At 45.5% G+C, this 20196-nt stretch overlaps 1 protein-coding gene across 2 annotated transcripts in view; it reads left to right on the forward strand.

Moving 5' to 3' along the window:
• LOC147693557 (secreted frizzled-related protein 2-like) overlaps nucleotides 1-18692 on the forward strand; it is a 51171-nt gene extending 32479 nt beyond the window's left edge. The window contains exons 3-4 of one of the 2 annotated variants that reach the window (XR_015299260.1): nucleotides 15394-17384; nucleotides 17523-18692. Coding sequence is in view for 1 of the 2 variants with exons in the window: in XM_086933775.1 (XP_086789901.1) it covers nucleotides 15394-15698 (305 nt within the window). In the remaining variant the exon portion in view is untranslated. Of the gene's footprint in view, nucleotides 1-15393 lie in introns of both variants that reach the window. The other variant, XM_086933775.1, reaches the window with a different exon arrangement.
• The last annotated feature ends 1504 nt before the right edge of the window (nucleotides 18693-20196 follow it).

The following is a 20196-nucleotide window of genomic DNA, read 5'->3' on the forward strand; positions in this document are numbered from 1 at the left end:
TTCGCTGAAGACATCCCTGTAAGCCCTATATTCCAGGGGTAGACACACGTCTTTCTCTGCTGCTGTTGCGACCACCAAAGGAAGAACAGACGGAGAGAACCCGACGCCCTCTTCCATATGTTTTTTGCATTCCTCAGACAAGAAACGAATCGACTTCTCCTTCCAGTCGATTGAGGGATTATGATGACTGAGCCAAGGCATACCGAGAATTATCTCGTATTGAGGGGCTTCGATGATGTTAAGCACCAGTTCTTCCCTATGCCTGCCGTCGGTTACAGCAACCGAAAGTGTTACCCTCTCAGTTTGTTCCGTTATGAGGCCAGATATTAATGGTTTTCCATCAACCGCCAATACTTCCTCAGGGGTGTCTCTGGGTACCCTGTCTATAGACAAAGAGGTCACAAGCCCGCTATTGATGAAATTCCCTGTGGCCCCCGAGTCTATCATAACCGTGACATTGTATACCTGCAACTGACACTCCAGCCTCATGGGCAGTAGAATGTGGGATTCAGATTCACGTAGTGTTAACACCGTTAACGATGGCACCTTCCAGGGCTGTGGTTCCTTCTGGTCTCTCTCTCCCTGCGCACCAGCTTCTTCTAGAGCGTTGCCCGCTGCTACGGCTACACTTTTATTTCGAGACCATGACCCAGTGTTTCTGGATTTGGAAGGGCAGTTCCTTACATAATGACCCTTTTTGCCGCAGTACAGGCAAAGACCTGCAACACGACGACTCTCTTTTTCTTCCCTGGTTAGTGGGGACCGAACTGCACCGATTTCCATCGGTTCAGGTTGTGCATCTGCAGAAGGCAAAGGCCTACGTGGACTCCATTCCGAACGGGGGGGGCCCTGTCCCATCGTCTCCTATCCCCTACTCTGTCTGTCATTCTACCATCCAATCTTAGAGTCAAATTTACCATATCTACACAAGTGGTTGGTTGAGGATCTATCTGAGCAATGACGTCTTTAAGACCATCCCTCAAACCCTGGTAGAATAAGGACATTCTTTTTTCCTCCGGCCATGAAGTTTCAGACACCAGTCGGTTGAATTTGGTAAGGTACGTTATCAAATCCGACCGCCCCTGCCTTAGTTCCAGGAGTTCTCTATCTGCACTGAAGGTGGTTGCCCTTCGATCAAACACCTTCTCGAATTCAGTTCGAAAAGTTGCCCAATCTGAGAGCATTGGGTCGTCGTTCCGTACCAAAGGTACAGCCCAATTGGCTGCATCCCCTGTCAGGAACGAAATCGCAAACGCCACCCTAGAATGGTTGTTAGGGAACGAGGCAGGTTTACACGAAAAGTGCAACATGACTTGCGTTATGAACGCCTGGTTTTGGATGGATCTCCGGAATACCTCTCCGGACTAGCTAGAGGGATAGGGGGGGGAACCGTTACTTGTACCTGAGGTACCGATGTAGAAAAGGGATTCCTAGATAGCTTATCTACTTTTTCTCTGAGTGATGCTGCCTCTGCTTTAGAGGAGGCCAGCTCCTGCTGCACTAAAAGCAGAGCCTGCAGAACATCCTCCATGGTGGCCATATTGCAACAACTGGACCGGGCAGAGCAACGTTCGTGGGCGCGTTATTCTGTCAGGTTTACTCCACGGGATCCAGTCGATGCAAATATGGTTCCACCTCCAAATGTCACCAACACCCTGAAGTATAAACACAGGGTGTTCGAGCCATTAGGCGAGGGAGAAAAATAACAAACTAAAATAAAAAATGTGGGATGGGTAAAGGTAGGGTCAGCAGGGAAAGGACGCCTGTAACAGAAGACAAGACAGATTTCAGTCAAGTGCTTACTAGCATGCAGTACTACTCTCATATAGTCTCACTAATAAAGCATGAAAATAGATAAGTACCTGGGCAGAAAGAAAACCCGACCTTTGTTAGAAAACATCTACAATCCTTCTGCCATAATCTGTGAGGAAGGCCTAAGGAACACATAGACATATGGTAAATGAACACAGTCCTGTCTTAACATACACACACACGCCGTACTGAGACACTTAACCCAACACTCACAACATACCACAGAATTTGCCAGAGGACTCAATGTACAAGGGGGGTCCAAATGTATCCACAGAAAGTAAAGTCACTCCAACACAAAGTAATATGGATACGGTAGTGTGTAGGGAGCAAAAACTACAACACTCCGCTCTCTATAGAATAATCCAACAGTGTGTGCATGGATAATGCCAAACAGAAAAACGTAGTTGCGACCACCACTGAATTCTGTTAACCATACACCCAATGGATGACAGGACAATAAGACCAGGGGAATCTGTAGTTTCCTCACTACAAGCCCAGATCCTTATTTCCACATGAATACACAGTATATAACGGAGACGCGTAGTTGCCCTCACTACAGCGCCCCGCTATCACAGTTCCAAGGAAATTGCAAAGTGTACGGTAACACGTGGTTTCGACCGCCACTGTGTTCCGCCACCTCCAAATGGCCCAATCCTTAAATGCAGTGCAATGACCTGGCAACTATAAATGCAGCATGTCTCCGAGCCCCCCGAAGACAGGAAAACAAACAGCTGACCGCGGAAGCGGCCGGGGAAAAGGAACAACAGTACCTGCGGGCGCCGAGTCTATCACCAGCCGGGACAGGATGCGGAAGCTCTCCCCACGAGCCCTAGGGGAGAGAGAGCCCACAGGAGTCACGAAATGGCTGGCGTGCAGAGCGTCCGCTCTCACGCCGAAGACAGCAAGGAATCCAGAATAACGCGCAACCGGAAGCGCGTCGGGTCCCGAGTTAAGCTTCCTGCGGGACCCCGCCTACTCATGGGAAATGTAGTTTTCCCAGTGCGGTAGGCGCGAAGGGGCTGCGAAACCTGACAAAACAGACATACTTTGGTTTTGGTATATATAGATAGCAGGGCTCGAAAATTCCACTCGAACGTTCGCATAGTCGAGCTAAATTTAACAAGGTCGAGCTGTTTTTAGGTCCTACTCGCCCTTTCTGGCGAGTAGGAAAACAAACCAGTTTATGTCCTCTGTCTGTGAAAACGGAACAAATGTGACAAGATAACAAGATTTAAAGGCATTTTTACTGTCACAAAGTTAATGAGCAATAAAGATGCCTTTAAATCTTGTTATCTTGTCACATTTGCTCCGCTTTCAGAGACGGAGGTCAAGTAGGTTGCAGTTAGGGCGAGGACATTTTTTAAGCTACTAGTCCTGCAGGATTAGTACCATTTTTAGGTTTTGCCTAGCAAATGCGTACGAAGTACGCATGCTCTAGGAAAAATCTTATGTTTTGCAGTGGGGAACAGGGACTCGCCCCCTCCTCCCATTGGCTAGCTCCATAAATGGAGGCTAGCCATTGGGAGACGGCTCTGTCCGTCAATCCCGGACCAGATTCGGGGGCGTTCCCGAGAATTTTTCCCTTTTGGTGACGTCAGCCGAAAGCCTGTTCTCGGGAACGCCCCCGAATCTGGGCCGGCATTGAGCCGGCACCCGCCTTCCTGCTCGTATATTGCCTTCCTTAAGCAGTCATTGTGGATTAAGATTACTAGCCTTATTGTGCAAATAGACAAACCTAAAATATCTTTTCTAATAGTCATCTGCAATTTACGCATGTGATAATTTAGTAATCATCCGGGCCGCGCTGAGATTGGCCACGACCCGGAAGTCAGGCAGGCCGGGGGCGGGACAAGCGGACAACCGGAAGTGCCGGAGAAGAAGAGCTCCAGCGCAAGGAGGAGAAGCCGCCTGCTGTGTCCTTCTCGGGGCTCCCGAGTGAAGGGGGAGCCCCGGACTTCTGGCCAGTCTCGAGAGAGGAGCGGGAGTCCTCCAGCCCCAGCCGCCACCTGCAGAGTCCCCGCGCTGCCAAGAGGAGAGCCCCAGCAACCCGACTGGTGAGTGGGGCCCGGGGTTCCTTCTTTCCCGCCCCCCCCTCCCACTGTCTGTGAGCCCGTTCCCTCCCCACCTCGCGCTGGCCGTGAGCCCGTTCTCGCCCCCCCCCCCTCCCACTGACGAGCAGAGGTTCTCCGGTGGACGAAATGTGAGGAGGCGAACTTGCGCAGGCGGGCGAGTAGAGGACTCCACTCCCAGTAGCATGCCACAGCTTGGGCCACTATTTAGCGGGACTGCCCCCCACATGGATGCATCCTGCTCTCTCCTCTCGCCCCCAGGCAGAGCAATGCAAGACCGGGATTAACCAACGCAGCACCTTTGTCGCCCCAAGTTTAGGAGCGCTTCAACCCTCCCCCCCCCCCCACCCGTCTTTCTCCTCTCGCCCCCAGACAGTTCAACGGACGTCACAGGTTAATATCTGCTTCGGGGCACCTGGTTCTCACCTGGGTGTTGAAGCACTTTCACCACCACCACCCATGTATTCTATTGCAAATCTTCCTGTCCCAACTGAAATATCTACACTGCTAATTGTATTCATGCCTAAAAATAATTTAATTGTGTATAATAATAAAAAAACTTCCAGGTATCCATGCATTTCGATGCATTTAATGACCCGTCTACTTGCAGGATCACAGCAGGGAAGGGGTTAACTGTAGAAGCAAACTTGATTGAAATGTTGGATACGCAATTGCTGGGCCCGTCTTATCTGGCGCTGTTAAATTATTTTGAAAAAGCGGCTTGAAAAGATCAGTACAGGGGTGTGCTTCGTAATAGTCCCGAAGGATATGGCACACAATTGACTATACATCAAGAAGTATTCTGAGTTTATGGGAGCAAATATAAAAGTGCATTTTTGTTTTATAGTGTATATTTATATTTTAGTTTGTCATCTTCATATAATGTAATGAATTGAATATTCGCTGACACTCGAAGACCTAAGGGCTCAAAGACTAAAGATCACAATTTATGCAGTATATCAGTGACACTGCTTGTGACCCTGTTTTCGTGCCTCTGTTGCCTGCTTGTGACTCTGTTGCATGCTTGTGACCCTGTTTTCGTGCCTCTGTTGCATGCTTGTGACCTTGTTTTCGTGCCTCTGTTGCATGCTTGTGACCTTGTTTACGTGCCTCTGTTGCCTGCTTGTGACCCTGTTTTCGTGCCTCTGTTGCCTGTTTAATTATAGAATGGTGTGAGGAGGTTGGTCTCTGTAGAGTGTGTGTTATTTCTACGTGTGTCTTTGGTTGCTTTGCAGGTGTTTGGGAGTGGGTGGTCTGGAAGGGGTTGAGTAAGTGTTTAGTAAGTGGTCTCTCCTTAGGCCCAAGAGTGGTCGCCATGGACATGTGTGAGAGTAGTTCTCTAGGTTTGTGAGAGTGGCTTTTCTAGGGGTCTGCAAGGGTGGTGGGTGCCCTGCGTCTTCGTGTCTGCAGGGATGCAGCTCACGTGCTCCCAGGATGCTTTGCTTGTACGGGAGCATGGGGCCTTGCAGATTTGTGAGGTAAGGATAGTGTGACTCGGGGTGTGTGAGGGTGGATGGTCTGCAGGCATGTTAGGTGCTCAGCGGGCGTCTGGAGTGTGTATTCCCTAGGTGTATTGGCATAGGTACTTTCCAGATGCAAGAGTGGGTGCATGGCAGCAGTGTGAGGTGGCTGTTCATTAAGTGGTTGGTGAGGCCAGGTGCTATGCAGGTGATTGTAGACGGGTGCTCTCCTGGCAGTGAGCTGTTCTTGTGTATCCGAGTCCATCTGCAGGTGTGTAAGAGTGGGTGTTATTTTTATGTGTAAGAATGGTTCTTCACGGGGTTTGAGAGTGCTTCTTTCAGTGTGTTAGGTTTGTGAGGATAGTTGATATGCAGGCTGCTTTTCTGAATAACAACAGTCTATCATGCCAATATTTACAGACAGGAAAAATTAAGACTGAAAAAAAACTGGAATTTATTTTCCTCACGGACTAACAGTGAATGTCAGATGGCAGACAGCTACCCGGAAGCCCCTTTGGCTAAAAAATTGGACGCCGCCCTCCTGAATCGGGCCTGTTGGCTTGTATGGGATATATTGTCCCCCATAACATTTGTAATATGGGCAATTCAAGTCACCAAGGAGCATTGTGACCTTCTAGGGGAAAGAGTCCGAAAGCGGGTTACTTAAAAAGGTCTTGGAACTGCAGGTGTCTTGCAATATCATTTTAATGTATAGTTGGGAAAGAATATATTCTTTATAATGAACAGTTGCAGAATAACTCTCTCCAAAGCTGTATGGAACTCTGAGGGCCTGATGTACATTGCCAGACAGTGTGTGGGGCTTGCAGTGTGTGGGGGGGGCTCGCAGTGTGGGGGGGGGGGCTTGCAGTGTGTGGGGGGGGGCTTGCAGTGTGTGGGGGGGGCTTGCAGTGTGTGGGGGGGGCTCGCAGTGTGTGGGGGGGCTCGCAGTGTGTGGGGGGGCTCGCAGTGTGTGAGGGAGGCTCGCAGTGTGTGGGGGGCTCGCGGTGTGTGGGGGGGCTCGCAGTGTGTTGGGGGCTCTGTGTGGGTGTGTGTGGGGGGGCTCTGTGTGGCTGTGTGTGTGGGGGGCTCTGTGTGGGTGTGTGTGTGGAGGGCTCTGTGTGTGTGGGGGGGGCTCTCTGTGGGTGTTTGTGTGTGGCATTTGCGAGAGATTAAGCTATTGGCATTGTAAATGACAATGCCATTTATTTATGTTAAAAAAAACATAAATAAAAATGTCAAGAGCAATGCCAATAGCTCTAACTTTAACAAAGGCAAAACCATTGCATTGTAAATGCTTGTTTTGATTTGTCGAGCCCTGGATAGATGCCTCTTTTGGAAGCGTATATAAAACAGCAATGGGTGGAAGGCGTCGAGTAATCTCAGCCACTGGTAAACACTCTGGTCTCATCTCAACCCATCGTTATTCTGCACACCTTGCCACCTCAGTTTGGACCCAGCTATATGCAAATCAGTCTTCAACCATCTCTAATAGGAACAGTCCAGCCCGAACTGCCAAGCCATGTTCTCCCTGAACCATAACTCAAGCAACGCAGGACTGGTTTTGCCCCAGTTATGGGCTCATCAGCCAGGTACAGCTTGGTTCGAGTGACACAGTGTGCATGGGACCCACATCTGGGCATACCCGGCCCACTTAGGCGGATACAATAAGTATACAAAACAGTGATGGATGGAAAGCTTGAATTAATCTCCGCCACTGGTAAACACTTGGGGCTGCATCCCATAGCCAATGGAAGCGTAACATGCCCAGGGCTTTGTCCTCTCTGGCAATCCTCTCTTCTGAAGGTATTTGCCTTTTCAGTTGTAAAAAATTGACAAAACTTGGGAATAACATTTCAGGGCACATGCTTCTCATGTGAGGTGCTCTAGTTCAATTTATCGAAGTCCCAATCTCAATGCAAGCTATGGATGGAGAGGAGTTTCTATCTGTCTGACAAGGTAGATGCTCAAAGAGCTCAGAAAAGAAACGGTTACAGAAAAAGGTAATGCCAGTGGTTTTACTCCTTGATATCAATGCAATAATATCATGCTACCAGAATATCTTGGCCAAAATATTGAGGACCAAAATATTTTGAAGGTAAGTGTATATAGGTATGAATAGGTATAATTTAACACTATTGGTCCTATTCCAATCTCGGTCGGAAAGCCTCCGACTTGAGGTCGGAGGCTTTCCGACCGAGATCGTCGGTTTAAATTTCGACCACCTAATAACAATGTGGGCGGTCGGAATTGAAACTTGCCGGTCATTCCGTCTGAATTCCAGCAGGCTCAAGGAGCCCGTCGGCCAGTCGAAGACCGGCCTGTAATTCCAATGGACGGTGTTTCCGTTGTTGGGATTACGATGCCATGCTTTTTTACATGGAAAGCGAGTTTGGGGGCCCCAAGCAGGCCCCCCTTCTTTTTGCGGCCTCCGGTTGGGGGCCGAGGGGGCACCTACGCGGTGCAGGGATCAACATAATCTCCCATTTCTGTATGAGAGCTCGTGCTACAGCCAGTTTACAGCCCCAGCATAAGCTTCCATAGGGAAATGGGAGTATGCAACTGCACCGTGTGCAGTCGCATCGAAATTCTGTGGTTGGGACTGCTGACCAGAGGTTGGTCAATCCCGATTCTGCGATGATCTTGGTCAGAGGGAACTTCGACCGACATCATAATCGGCTCCAAGATATGTGTCCATGGCAATAAATATATCTTCACGGTATATAGATGTGGAGTTTAGAATAATAAATCTATAAATACATATACATGCTCGCCTTCTCAATATTTGTGTCCTCAATATTTTGGTAGCACTATGTTTCTGTTGTCATTATTTTAACATACAATCAATGGAAGTATTTCTGATAGTGATCTGGTGCACAGAGTTCAGTAATTAGTATCTTTGGAAAATTATTTTAAGCTCTTAATTGAAGTAGGTTGTGGCAAACCAACTTCCCTAGCCAGGAGAGGCATGGTCACACTCTGGTTAGTGACATAGTTGAAATCCAAAAATGTAACTGGGTAAATATACTTGGAATCAAATAAATGTTCAATGATTTCAAGATAAAAGATGAAGGGGAGTCATACTTTTTAGCAGGACCTTTACAGGATTATTGATCTTCAATTTTAAACTTTCGGCATTTTATCATCAGTAATAGACGGAGGAACAGACCTGGAGCCTGATGATGAAAAAACTTCTCATGTACAGAAATTGATGGCTAAACATTAGTGGAGATATGCTGGAGGGGAGACAACAGACTTGGACAGCCCCGTCAGAGGTGATGTGCTGCTCCAGCTCACCTCTCACTGGGTCTATGAATCTCACAACAAAAATAAGGCTTTCTTTATTTTTCTTTGGGGGTGGGGTTAGCTGCCACTCTGACACTCTCCACATCATCTCTGGGGCCAAGGGATTCTCCGCTTAGGAACCTCTGACACCTTTTTCCAGGACACAGGCTTTGGTGCTTGGTATCCTGTAATGGCCACCACAACAGAAATTTCCAGTTACTTCAGATCTTCAAGATTCGCGGACCTTCCAAGGTTCTGCAAAATAATAGTCAAGATATATATGAATAATTAACTCTTTGATGCCTGCCCGATACACGTTAATAAGATGAATATCTCCCAAAAAATTCGACAAATTTCCATCACATCAGAAAAAGGGACTATTGAGAGTGAAGTTCAAGTTATATGTCAAGTTTGATGTCTTTCTGTCCCCCAAAGCTTCTGTCCCTGGATGGATATGCATAAAAAAGTAAAGTGAAGTTGCGGCGACGATTGGTTACCACACTTTATTGTATGCTTAAAAAATGCTGAAATTCATTTAAAATACAGTTACACTGGAGTTATAATTACCAATCAAACATAAAAACCACTGAATTTTGCCAGTTATGATTTCTGGAAAGTTTTAATGCAGATTTGTTGAACAGCGCCAAAGTTATTTAGAAAATAGAAAACAGCTTTGCAATGGAAACTCTGACCTAACCAGATCTACACCTCACCAGTGTGTAATATGTATTCTATGGTTAGTTACACAAACCATAACTTTCACCCTGCTATAGAAGCTATGACTCGCTTACTAAATGCACTACTCACCACCTCACACACAATGCAACATTACATCAATGCATTAATGGTAATATTACATTTCACCTTATTATTTACATTATGAATGATATTCACTGTGGATAATTTCTTTATTTAGATATGTGTTATGTAATGATGAGTTGTTAATTTCTGTTATTTTACTAGTATGAATATTATGGGGCTAAAGGCTGATTGCTGCAGGTGCTGGACCTAGCACCTTGTTTATGACTAGGTCCTGTGTCCAACACTCTATGGGTAACCAATCAAAACCTTGTAGCACATGACCTTTAGCCCCACAGTGCTTGATACGCACGGTCTTTGGCCATGTACAGTGGAGAGTTGAGCTTGAGGCCTGGCAAGAGACCAATATAGACAAGCTCTGCTAGGTTGGTTACCCATGGAGGGTTGGGTGCAGGGCCAGCTAACCTTCACAGAGGGTTGGGTGCTGGAATTGGCACGGGCAGGCCCTGCAAGCTTCCTGCATTGCGCATGGCTGTCAACAATATATATATGCATGTATATATATATATACACTACGCAAACACAAGGAGATGATGGACCGAGCACTGAAACTTTTCAGACACTCACCCCCAGTCACAGATCTGAGATGAATCCATCATCATCATTCTTTAGCTCACTTCATCACCTCAGTTCAGATCCAGCTACAAGCAAATCAGTCTAGACCCTGTTCCTCATGAGAACAGTTCAGCCCGAACTGCCAATCCAGGTCTTCCTTGAACCGGAAACAAGCATCCTGGGACCGGTTTCGGGCTAACAGCCCTCACCAGCCAGGCTAGCTTGAATCCATTGGCAAAGTGAGTAAGGGGCCCACGTCTGGGCATACCCTGCCAACTTAGGGCGAACAAAGCAAACACAAGGAGATGATAGACGGAGCGCGGAAACTTTTCAGTGGGGCGACGCTCCTCCGCAATAGTGGAGGAGCCGCCACTAGAGCAGAAGTAAGTGGTTCTCATACACTCAGTAACATTTACACTTGATGACATACAATCTGATTTCTTTCTTCCACATCTGTTACTCTAAGTAGACAATGTGTGTAGAATAGATCACAAGTCAGAATATAATTCCCTTTGGGCGAATTATCATAGAAACACAGATTCTTACAGACATACACATATAAACTCAACAATATCAGATCATAACAAGGAAGCAATATAAATTATACAAAAGGCAGTGAAAACACTATAATAAAAGTATATCTGCACAGTTTATTAGCATACACTATATTTTGTTAAAAATGGGAAACATATACAAAACGGAACACTATAAAAGAAATTAATCCAACATTCCTATAAAAAAGGAGGTACAGGTAAAGGACTAAATTCCAACAAAGGCTCAGAATTTTCCTTAGTCTGTTTTTCACGTATTCCTCCTTGTGCATCGACGCGTTTCGGCGGTATATTTAATGTTTAACCACCTTCATCAGGACAATTACAATAAATGTTTCCCAATGGTTCTCAATTGTTTTATGTCAATCAAAGTAAGATCAGCGGTACTCTGCCTCCTTCTCAATCTCAAAAGATATTCGTCCAGCGAATTATCTCTTCAAAGTTAAAATAATGTTATCCTCCTAATGTATCTTGATAGTGAATAGGGGATCACAACACTTATATTCTGCGTTGATTCCAGGCTTAGTAAATGACAACATGTGCCAAAATAAATAAAAATGTGGAGTGATACATTCACGCACGCGGTATTAATGTGGTCGTATATACACACTCTGTCAGGGTTTGTGTTTAAAATACCCTTGCTAAACGAGAATCCCAGAATCAGGGAGCCAATAGTCACATGTGAGATTATCAGCGTGCAAACCCTCTCCGCACTCTGACCGAAACGTCCCGCGTGCTGACGAACAAAGCTGGAAACGGCAAAAAGAATAGATCATCCTGCAACAGCTGTTTCGTGTAACTCAATAACTAAGCACCAAGCAGACATAGGCTTTTTTAAATACATAATTTTTCATTCGTTTTCAAGGCAAATGGCTGAGAACATGGCATCACAATATACCACTGTTCACAAAAGGATCTATAAAAGCACTCTTCTGTTTTCACCTCACCCTCTATTGACTCTGTACTCCAGATAATTCTGAGAAAGTTATCTAGTGGCAATATGGAAGTAATCCCTCCACAGCCTTATATCTTTTTATGTTTGTGTGTACAACTCTGGCACAATCACTTGATTCTTCAAGTTGGGAGCATTTGTCCATACCCTTTACCAATTCTTCTCTTGGCGGGACAGAGTTTGCTTTCCAATATTTGGCAATGTGTCTCCTAGAAAGGAGAGCTTGCATCCCTACTAGAGATCTTTCTCCCCTTGGACCACTAAGATTCTCCATAAGCCCTAGTGATAACAGTTTTGATGAGGGATCGAGTGGAAGCCTCAATGCCAACGATAGTGTCTGGCGAAAATCCCTGGCTTAACGAGCACTGCCATTCCATATGTAAGAAGTCTCTTAAGTGGCTCCTAGTTTAGGACGAGGGGTGACTTTTGGTCAACTTCCATATTCGTTCATGGGTATAGTATGTCCCGAGGAAGTAATTATGTTGAGTCAATCAAAGACTAGCTGATATTTATAGTTCTTGTGCCACCATTAAGACGTTACTCAAGTAGTTCTCCTCTAGAGAACAGAGGTCTTTCCCCGAACTATCTCTCATCACCATGAACCAGTCTAGGTGCATTTGAGGTAAGTTTCTGCCACAGTCTCAAAATCACCCCCATCCCATTTGCCCAAATATCCAGTAATCAGTTTGGTCTTTGAGGAGTATATTCATCTCTGGTTAGTAAGTTTCAAGGCAATGCTACATGGCAATTACCTATAGGACTGTGACTGGTGGATTTTGTATTCAACTTGCATTTTTGCAAAGGACTTCATATGGGTCCCCTCCAGACATGCCGAGTTTGGAGATGCCAATATGACCCCTTATAGACTAGATAATTGCCTCAGTTGTGTTTTCTGTCATATCTGGTTTTCCTGCATGAGTGTACGCTCCCAACCCATCCAGCATCCTTTAAGGAAAATGGGCTACTTTTGAAAAAAAGTTTAATCTATTAAAAGCAATCACAGGCATGGTTGTCTGCTGACCCCCGAGGCCTCCATCCCTGTGATGGCAGCAAATCCCATTGTGACCTGCCTCATTAATATTCATGAGGTAGGCCTATTTGTGACCCACAATGAATCGTTAATGAAACTCAAAAAAGTTTTCCTACATTAGGAATTGCGATTTCCTAATTGTGATTTACAAAAAAATGTTAAATAGGTATTCACTATTCTTATTTTTGTGCATCTGGCCCTTAAAGTCGCACAAGCAAAGACAAAAGTTTCCCCTACACTCAAAGGTTTTGATGTGTTGCTGTAATAGGACCCGAAAGTGAAAAGAAGCCAAAACAAAGTATTATGCCGCTGTTCAGTGATTCAGCACATGCATGTTAATTTTCAAACACATCCAAGTTAAGTTTATCATTTCACTGCTTTCCGTTCACAGGAGGTATATTTATATATGATTCATATTATGAAAGCAAATAATCTTCCATCACAGTCTGTGACCTCACGCCTTTCTTGTAGTATTTACCTATACTAACAGTTGGGGGTATTAGCCAACATACTATATCCTAATTACTCAGGGTCAATTTTTGTCTAATACATGTGATGTATGAAATATATCCTTCTACCATCCTGTCAGCTGTCCTTTCTATGCAGTATGGAATGGCCTTGTGCCCAATCTCTGCTGCAGCTGACTCCCCTGCAGACAGTTCTGCTCTTAGGGCTTGCACCTAACATCCCATGTGGCCATCACCCATTGTGCACGGCTGAAGGCCATATGTAGCATGGGTTAGTCGAAATCAGCTGCAGCCCGTGCAGGTAAGAGCGGTGGGGCAGTGGGGCTGTGTGGGAGGAGGGGGGTATTTTGACAGACGACGAGGGAAAATGAAGTATTTATTTAATTTCCCTTCGTGGTGGTGTCGAATCATCCCCCCCCCCCCCGCCCAGCCCGGCCCCACCGCTCTTACCTGCAAGGCCGCTGCTGGTCGAAAGGCCAAGCCACCAGCCTCGTGTCCAACTGACTCCTCCACACACTACCCAATGTCCTATGTCCAGGCCCTTCACCCAATTAACAGTGCATCCATTGCCTGCCTGCCTGAGACATTTGGCTAGATGCCTAGACTGTGGTCACGCGCTTTGCTGAACCCTCAATACAGCATACCTCTGCGCAGTGTACTCTGCCATGTACGGTGAAAGGCCAGGGTTAGGAAAAAATGCCCCAGCCCAGGGACATGAATTATCCTTTCCCTTCCTGAGCAATAATCCCACACTCAGGCTTTTATTCCAAATTCTGGCCCACAGTATCTCGTTGGTCAACCACTGTCAGCCTTTTCTAACCCAATGTTTGTTTGGTTTTTCATGTGTACCGAGGAGGCTGGGTATGGACACAAGACGGCATATTTGTGACTATATAAATCAAATCAAATGAAAAAAAAAAAAAAAAAAAATCCTGGATTTTGAGGTTTCCAGAGACATTGACAGAAAAGCATCAACCACTAACTTGTTTTTATGGGAACCACTCAGAAAGACTTAAAGAGCTGGTTTTGGAAGAGAGCAGAGCATGGTTTTTGCACTGATGAGGACTGACGTGGCTCAGCGCCGTCTGTAGGCATCGGATGTAAACTTGGTGCTGGCACCAACGCCTGAGGGGCCTTAGTGTGTGTAGCCTGCTCACTACCATAATATTGTGAAGCCCACAGCTTCACCAATGCTACAGCAAGAAAGAGAATTAGCAAGAGATGGGGTGGGGTTCCTGCTTTTTAAGACTTTTGTTAGACATCCCCTGTCATTCCTCCTAGACTAGGTTTTTATTAATTTCTTTGTGCATTTCCATCAGTCTACCGAGGTGACAACCACCATCCCTTGAGCCAGCTGCACACTGAGTGGAGTCCCTGCAAACATGCAAGTGCATCTATGGTAATTTAGCTAACTGTGGGAAAATCATGATATTTTTCAGCATAATTTCCCCAAAAGATATCTAAAAAGTTATAGATGGTACAAGCAGTGATTAAGGCAGTTCAAAACATGAATACTTGCATTGCCTATGATTTACCAAACCGCATAGTTAGGCTCACTGATGTAAATTTATATATTTGGAAATGCAATAGTTTTGTCCCCAAGCTTCAGCTTGTCAGTTTTTGAAAATACACACATTTTCCTAACAAATACACACTTTTCAGTTTGGAAACATAACCTCAGTTTCTCTAAAGAAACGCATAATTTTCATGCAAATAAACTCACTTTAGTCATGAAATGCCAACTTATTTTTAGTAATTGCATATTGGGTGCACAAACATCAATTTGTCATTTTTGTCAAATACTTGCATGCACTATTCCACTGCATGGATACATTCTGCCTTAGATCACCCTCTGATACTATGAATGCCCACAATATGCAGAGTATTAACACTTTTATGCTGAGGTCAGCAGTGTACCAAATAAAAGTGTAATTGTGCCTTAGATTCCACAGTAGGTCAAAAAGTACCACTTTTGGGCATGAACAATGATCATAGGAGGATTTAAGTACTTCCATGCCATGAATTAACACCATTATGCCAGAGGCAAGCATTATATCAGGAATGGGCACCATTGTGCCATGGATGATCACAGTTTGCCAAGAATTACCATCAACATGCCAAGGTTTTCCTTGAGAAAGTCTGTAATAGCAAAAACATTTGTCTGTTCTTACAATGGTGTGTTAACCCTGCGAAATATATTGTTTTGCAGCAGGAGAATGTTGTGGGATCCTTCATTTGAAATATGGCATTAATGCCACTCACCATGGCATATTATCTGCTCCCCAAAATGGTGTCATTTATACTATACAATTGCATAAAAGCAGAAGTGTGTATGTTATCCCTATGCCTGGAGTATTTTAATACAGACGTGCTTGTTTGCTGTCTCTTGCCTCCAGCTTTGAAGATGACCATCCGAGTGGTGTCCAGTCTGGATGGAGACCTGATGGTGATTCCTGAGGTCAGGAGCCGGACCCTGTACCGGCACAAGGGCTGGACAGAAGAAGAGCTGAAGAAGACTGTGCTGTGGCTGACAGACGGCGACACATGCAGCTGCGAAGAGATGAAAGAGCCAGGCGCCATCGTTCTGGCTTTAGGGCACAAGGTAGATGATCGCTTGGTCATCTCCTGGGTGAGGAAATGGCAAAAAGGCGAAAAAGATCTGAAGAAATTTACAAGGGTTGTTCGGAAAATGCACTGCTGATTCAGGGAAGATGCAGAAGGGTCTGCCTGGAGAGGCAGATATATAGCGCTTTAGCTGCATAGCTCCTATCCAGCTAAAGGTGTTAGTTGGGGTTTCTCTTCCTTGTCGGGACATCAGCAGCTTTCATTTTACGAAGAGGACGCCAATCATATCTAATTTTACCTTTTTACCCACACTCTACCTGAATATTTTTATGATTCCTGTTAATTTTATCATGGTGGCGCCTTCCCACTGCGGCTAAAGAAAGATGACATTTTTTTCATTGTCTGTACTTTGTTATATATTAATTGGATATCAATAAGGTATCTTCCCTGGCACAGCTGGTCCTTAGGTGGAACGACAGCTTAAGGACTGGTAAAAATAGCACATTGTTGCCATATTTTTGGGGAGTATGTACGAATGACACAGATCAATTGTTTAAAAGTTGAAACACTTATAGGTTTACAAGACTTTTACTTGCATGAAGCACTAATCTGTTGACACACAGATGTGTGTTTCACGGCTCTTTTGAAATGAGACAATTTAGTGGGGCCATATTTATCACAACCCATACCTTCCCGCTGTTGGCAGCCCCGATACTGTCATTTGAGAGCCCCTACCAGCCACTGAGCCAGTAAAGTTTGCAAAGACACCACAACATGAAATGACATGTCGTCAAGATGTTTTGGAAAAGCTGCCTTCCTGATTAGCTGATGCACTTATCTAAGAATGATCCCCCAGTATGTCACTTCAAGTGGAACTCAGAGCTATAACCTTCAGGTTATATTAATTTTAGAATGAGGAGTGAGTGAATACTGCTCACCACTGGAAAGAATCCTCGCAGCCATAATCTCTAGCTTAGACTGTGATTTCCGTCAACCCTCTACACTCCAACCCGGTCTCCCCCAAATAATGACATTAGAAGAGATGTGGCTGCCGGCCTTTTGTGACCTTCTCGACTCAGGAGCATCACGCAAAGAGAACATTTGATAGACGAAGCAGAGAAGAGTATACAAGCTTGGGTTAAGAATGGTACAGGTCGAGAGATTTAGGAGGATTGTTGATAGACAAGTTATTTTATATATATATCTTGGGCCATAGGTGCCTCCACTGCATTGATAGCGGGTGAAGGTGGACATCTCGTGCACTGATGTCCAGAGCATAGGCGGCCCACAACTCACTTTTCTTAAGTATTTAGCTGATAGGGCCTGGGATGGCAGCCACAGACTGAGAAGTTCAGTATAACCTGAGTATTTCAGTGCCCCTTTCTTGGTGCACCATTGAGGCATGCGTCAGCGACAGCACAGAGATAGAGCATGTTGGGTGAAGATTGGGGATGGCTGGACAGGTGCCTGGTACTTGCATGAGTAGGCACTTGAGCGACTGGTCGATTGTGTGAATTTTAGGGGACATAGCAACAGTCCTTAAAAGGAAATTGTTGCACTCCTCAGTACTGGAGGCGAAGAAGCATTCTCGCTGCTCTCACCAGCAGACGGTCTATTACACAGCCAGTACAGCAAACTGAAACTGAAACACAGCAGAGAGAGTAGCTCTAAGTGAAGGAACCCAGAGCCATGGAGTCCTTGCAGGATCCCAAGACCACACATGAAAAGAAGATGTGTAAATCAGAGGCCTTTGGAAAATCACACCTCTTCTTTTGCTAGAGATGTTGCAGGTTTACTTGGGGTCCATCAATTTGATATTCAAGTGTTAACCCCTTCGATGCTCATGACGAGCTCAGCTCGTCATGAGGCACGGTGCTCGTGTGCTCATGACGAGCTGAGCTCGTCATGACCACACCCATTAACATTATGGTCCAGCACAGGAGGGGAAGATCTCAAGCAGTGATGTGGTTAAAACAAATGTGGGTTCAGTGTATCCGTTATTTACTCTACAAATTATTATTTTTGAATAAATGATCTTCTCTGTAGACAGTCTTGGTTTGTTGTTGTATCCTGGTAGACAGACACTTTGAAGCAAATCTTTAGAGCAGGATATGCAAATTTGCAACAGCAGCCACAGTTAAGTAAGTGTGTAGGCTGTACACACTACAGATGATCACCACACCTGGGTAACGAAAGTGTGCAAATCTCTACATCCAACCACAAACGAAAAACCAGAACCTGAATTTTCAATGCCTTTGCTATAAATGGTCTGCAAGCTGCACTAGAAGGCATTTGCGCTCGCTAGTGGTAGGGTTAGGGCGAAGAACAGACTGTGGATTCATACATAAAGGATTGGTCTGCAGAGGGACATGGGAGCTATGCTTTTTAATATGTTATGTTAATGTTGCTACAACACAGGCCCTGCTGTATATTAACATAATCTTTTTTTGTGCATTAGGGTGAATGGGAAGGCCCATATTCCAGGCCTGTGCTAATGCAAACTTGCTAAAAGCTAAATGTGCTTGATTTTCACATACTTTTCTGTTGCTCATAAGAACTGGCCGGAGAAGGGATTTTTCCACCTTCTGCAGCATTTAGAATTATATGGTAGCTAGAGATGCCCTTCAGTATAGAATGAGCTTGTGTAGCTCCTCTGATACAAAACCAAAGAAGATACAGCAGACAGCAACTTCCATGACTTTCTTGAAACTATAACTGATGCATTGTCTAACTATCTTCTGTAACGAGTACAAGAGCGTTCTTCGCTCCAACATACGTTAAAGAGGTATAAAACGTACCAATGTTTGGGGTGGGCCAAGCCAGATGTTCGGGTTACTAGAGAGATGCTGACAAGTGTAGCTCTGGCTTCAGGCCTCATAGCATAATGTATATGGGGCTATACATGACTGCATAGAACTCAAAACATGTAATAGCTGTGCTCAGCAGTTAGTAACTTATATAGGGTTTTAGACTGACGGTGTAGGGATGTATCATGAAATGTGATTGGTGTATATCTCATGCCAATTCTGATCATTATTTGTTTGCTGGGATTTTGCTATTTATTGTGGTAGTTCTTACATGCTGAGTAGAACAATACATAATAAATAAGGAGTTTATTGTAAAAATACAATACCTGTGTGTGTAATCATTTCAGAGTTTGGGGCAGGGCTCTGCACTATCACCTGCCAATGAGAGGTCTCTGACAGGTCTGTCTAACTCTGCTTATTTTGTAAAAAAAAAAGTGCCAGGGCTCTCGTCAAGCTTGCACCACACATTGCCCATACCATGCTGCCTATGATTGTAACAGCACAACTACTAAGTCAAGTCAAGTCAAAGAATTTATATAGCGCGCTACATACCCAGAGGGTCTCAAGGCGCTAGAGGAGGGGTGGGGAATTACTTGTCAAATATCCACGTTTTAAGTAGCTTTCTGAATGCAAGGTGGTTCTGGGTAAGGCGAAGGTAAGTGGGAAGTGAGTTCCAGGTTTTAGCTGCCAGGTAGGAGAAGGATCTGCCTCCCATGGTGGTTTTGTTGATGCGAGGTACAGTGGCAAGGGCTTGGTTGGATGATCGTAGCTGGCGGGAGGGGGTGTAGAAGGACAGTCGTGTGTTGAGGCATTCTGGTCCGATTTCGTAGAGTGCTTTGTGTGCGTGGGTTAGGAGCCGGAAAGTGATCCTCTTATTGACGGGAAGCCAGTGGAGGTTTTTCAGGTGACCAGAGATATGTTCTTTACGTGGTATGTCTAATATGAGCCTGGCTGAGGCGTTTTGGATTCGTTGGAGTTTTTTCTGGAGTTTAGCTGTAGTACCGGCGTAGAGGGTGTTTCCATAGTCCAGTCGGCTCGTGACCAGGGCGTGGGTGACCGTTTTCCTAGTTTCGGTGGGGATCCAACGAAATGTTTTTTTGAGCATGCGAAGGATGTTGAAGCAGGATGAAGAGACGGCGTTGACTTGTCTGTTCATCGAAAGTGAGGAATCCAGGATGACGCCCAGGTTCCGTGCGTGGTTTGTCGGGATGGGTGCTTTTCCAAGGGCTTCTGGCCACCAAGAGTCGTCCCAAGCAGAGGGGGAGGTACCTAAGATGAGGACTTCTGTTTTATCTGAGTTCAGTTTCAGACGGCTGTGTTTCATCCATTCGGCTACTTCTTTCATTCCTTCGTGTAGGTTAGTTTTGGCGGTGCTAGGGTCATTGGTGAGTGATAGGATCAGTTGAGTGTCATCCGCGTAGGAGATGATGTTGAGGTGGTGTTGGCGTGCGATGGCCGCGAGGGGGCTCATGTATACGTTGAAAAGGGTGGGGCTGAGTGAAGATCCTTGTGGTACGCCGCAGATGACTTCAGTGGCCTCTGACTTGAATGGTGGAAGGCGGACTCTCTGGGTTCTTCCGGTGAGGAACGAGGTGATCCATTCTAGTGCTTTTCCTTGGATTCCGATGTTTCTGAGGCGCTGTAGAAGGGTGCTATGGCAGACTGTGTCGAAGGCTGCGGAGAGGTCGAGGAGGATGAGGGCGACTGTGTCTCCATTGTCCAGTAGAGTTCGAATGTCGTCTGTTGCTGCGATGAGGGCGGTCTCCGTGCTGTGTTTTGCTCAGAAGCCGGACTGTGAGGAGTCGAGGGATTTGTTGGCTTCGAGGA

The sequence above is a fragment of the Lissotriton vulgaris genome, chromosome 8 (genome assembly GCF_964263255.1).
Source record: "Lissotriton vulgaris chromosome 8, aLisVul1.2, whole genome shotgun sequence".
Taxonomy (NCBI): Eukaryota; Metazoa; Chordata; class Amphibia; order Caudata; family Salamandridae; genus Lissotriton; species Lissotriton vulgaris.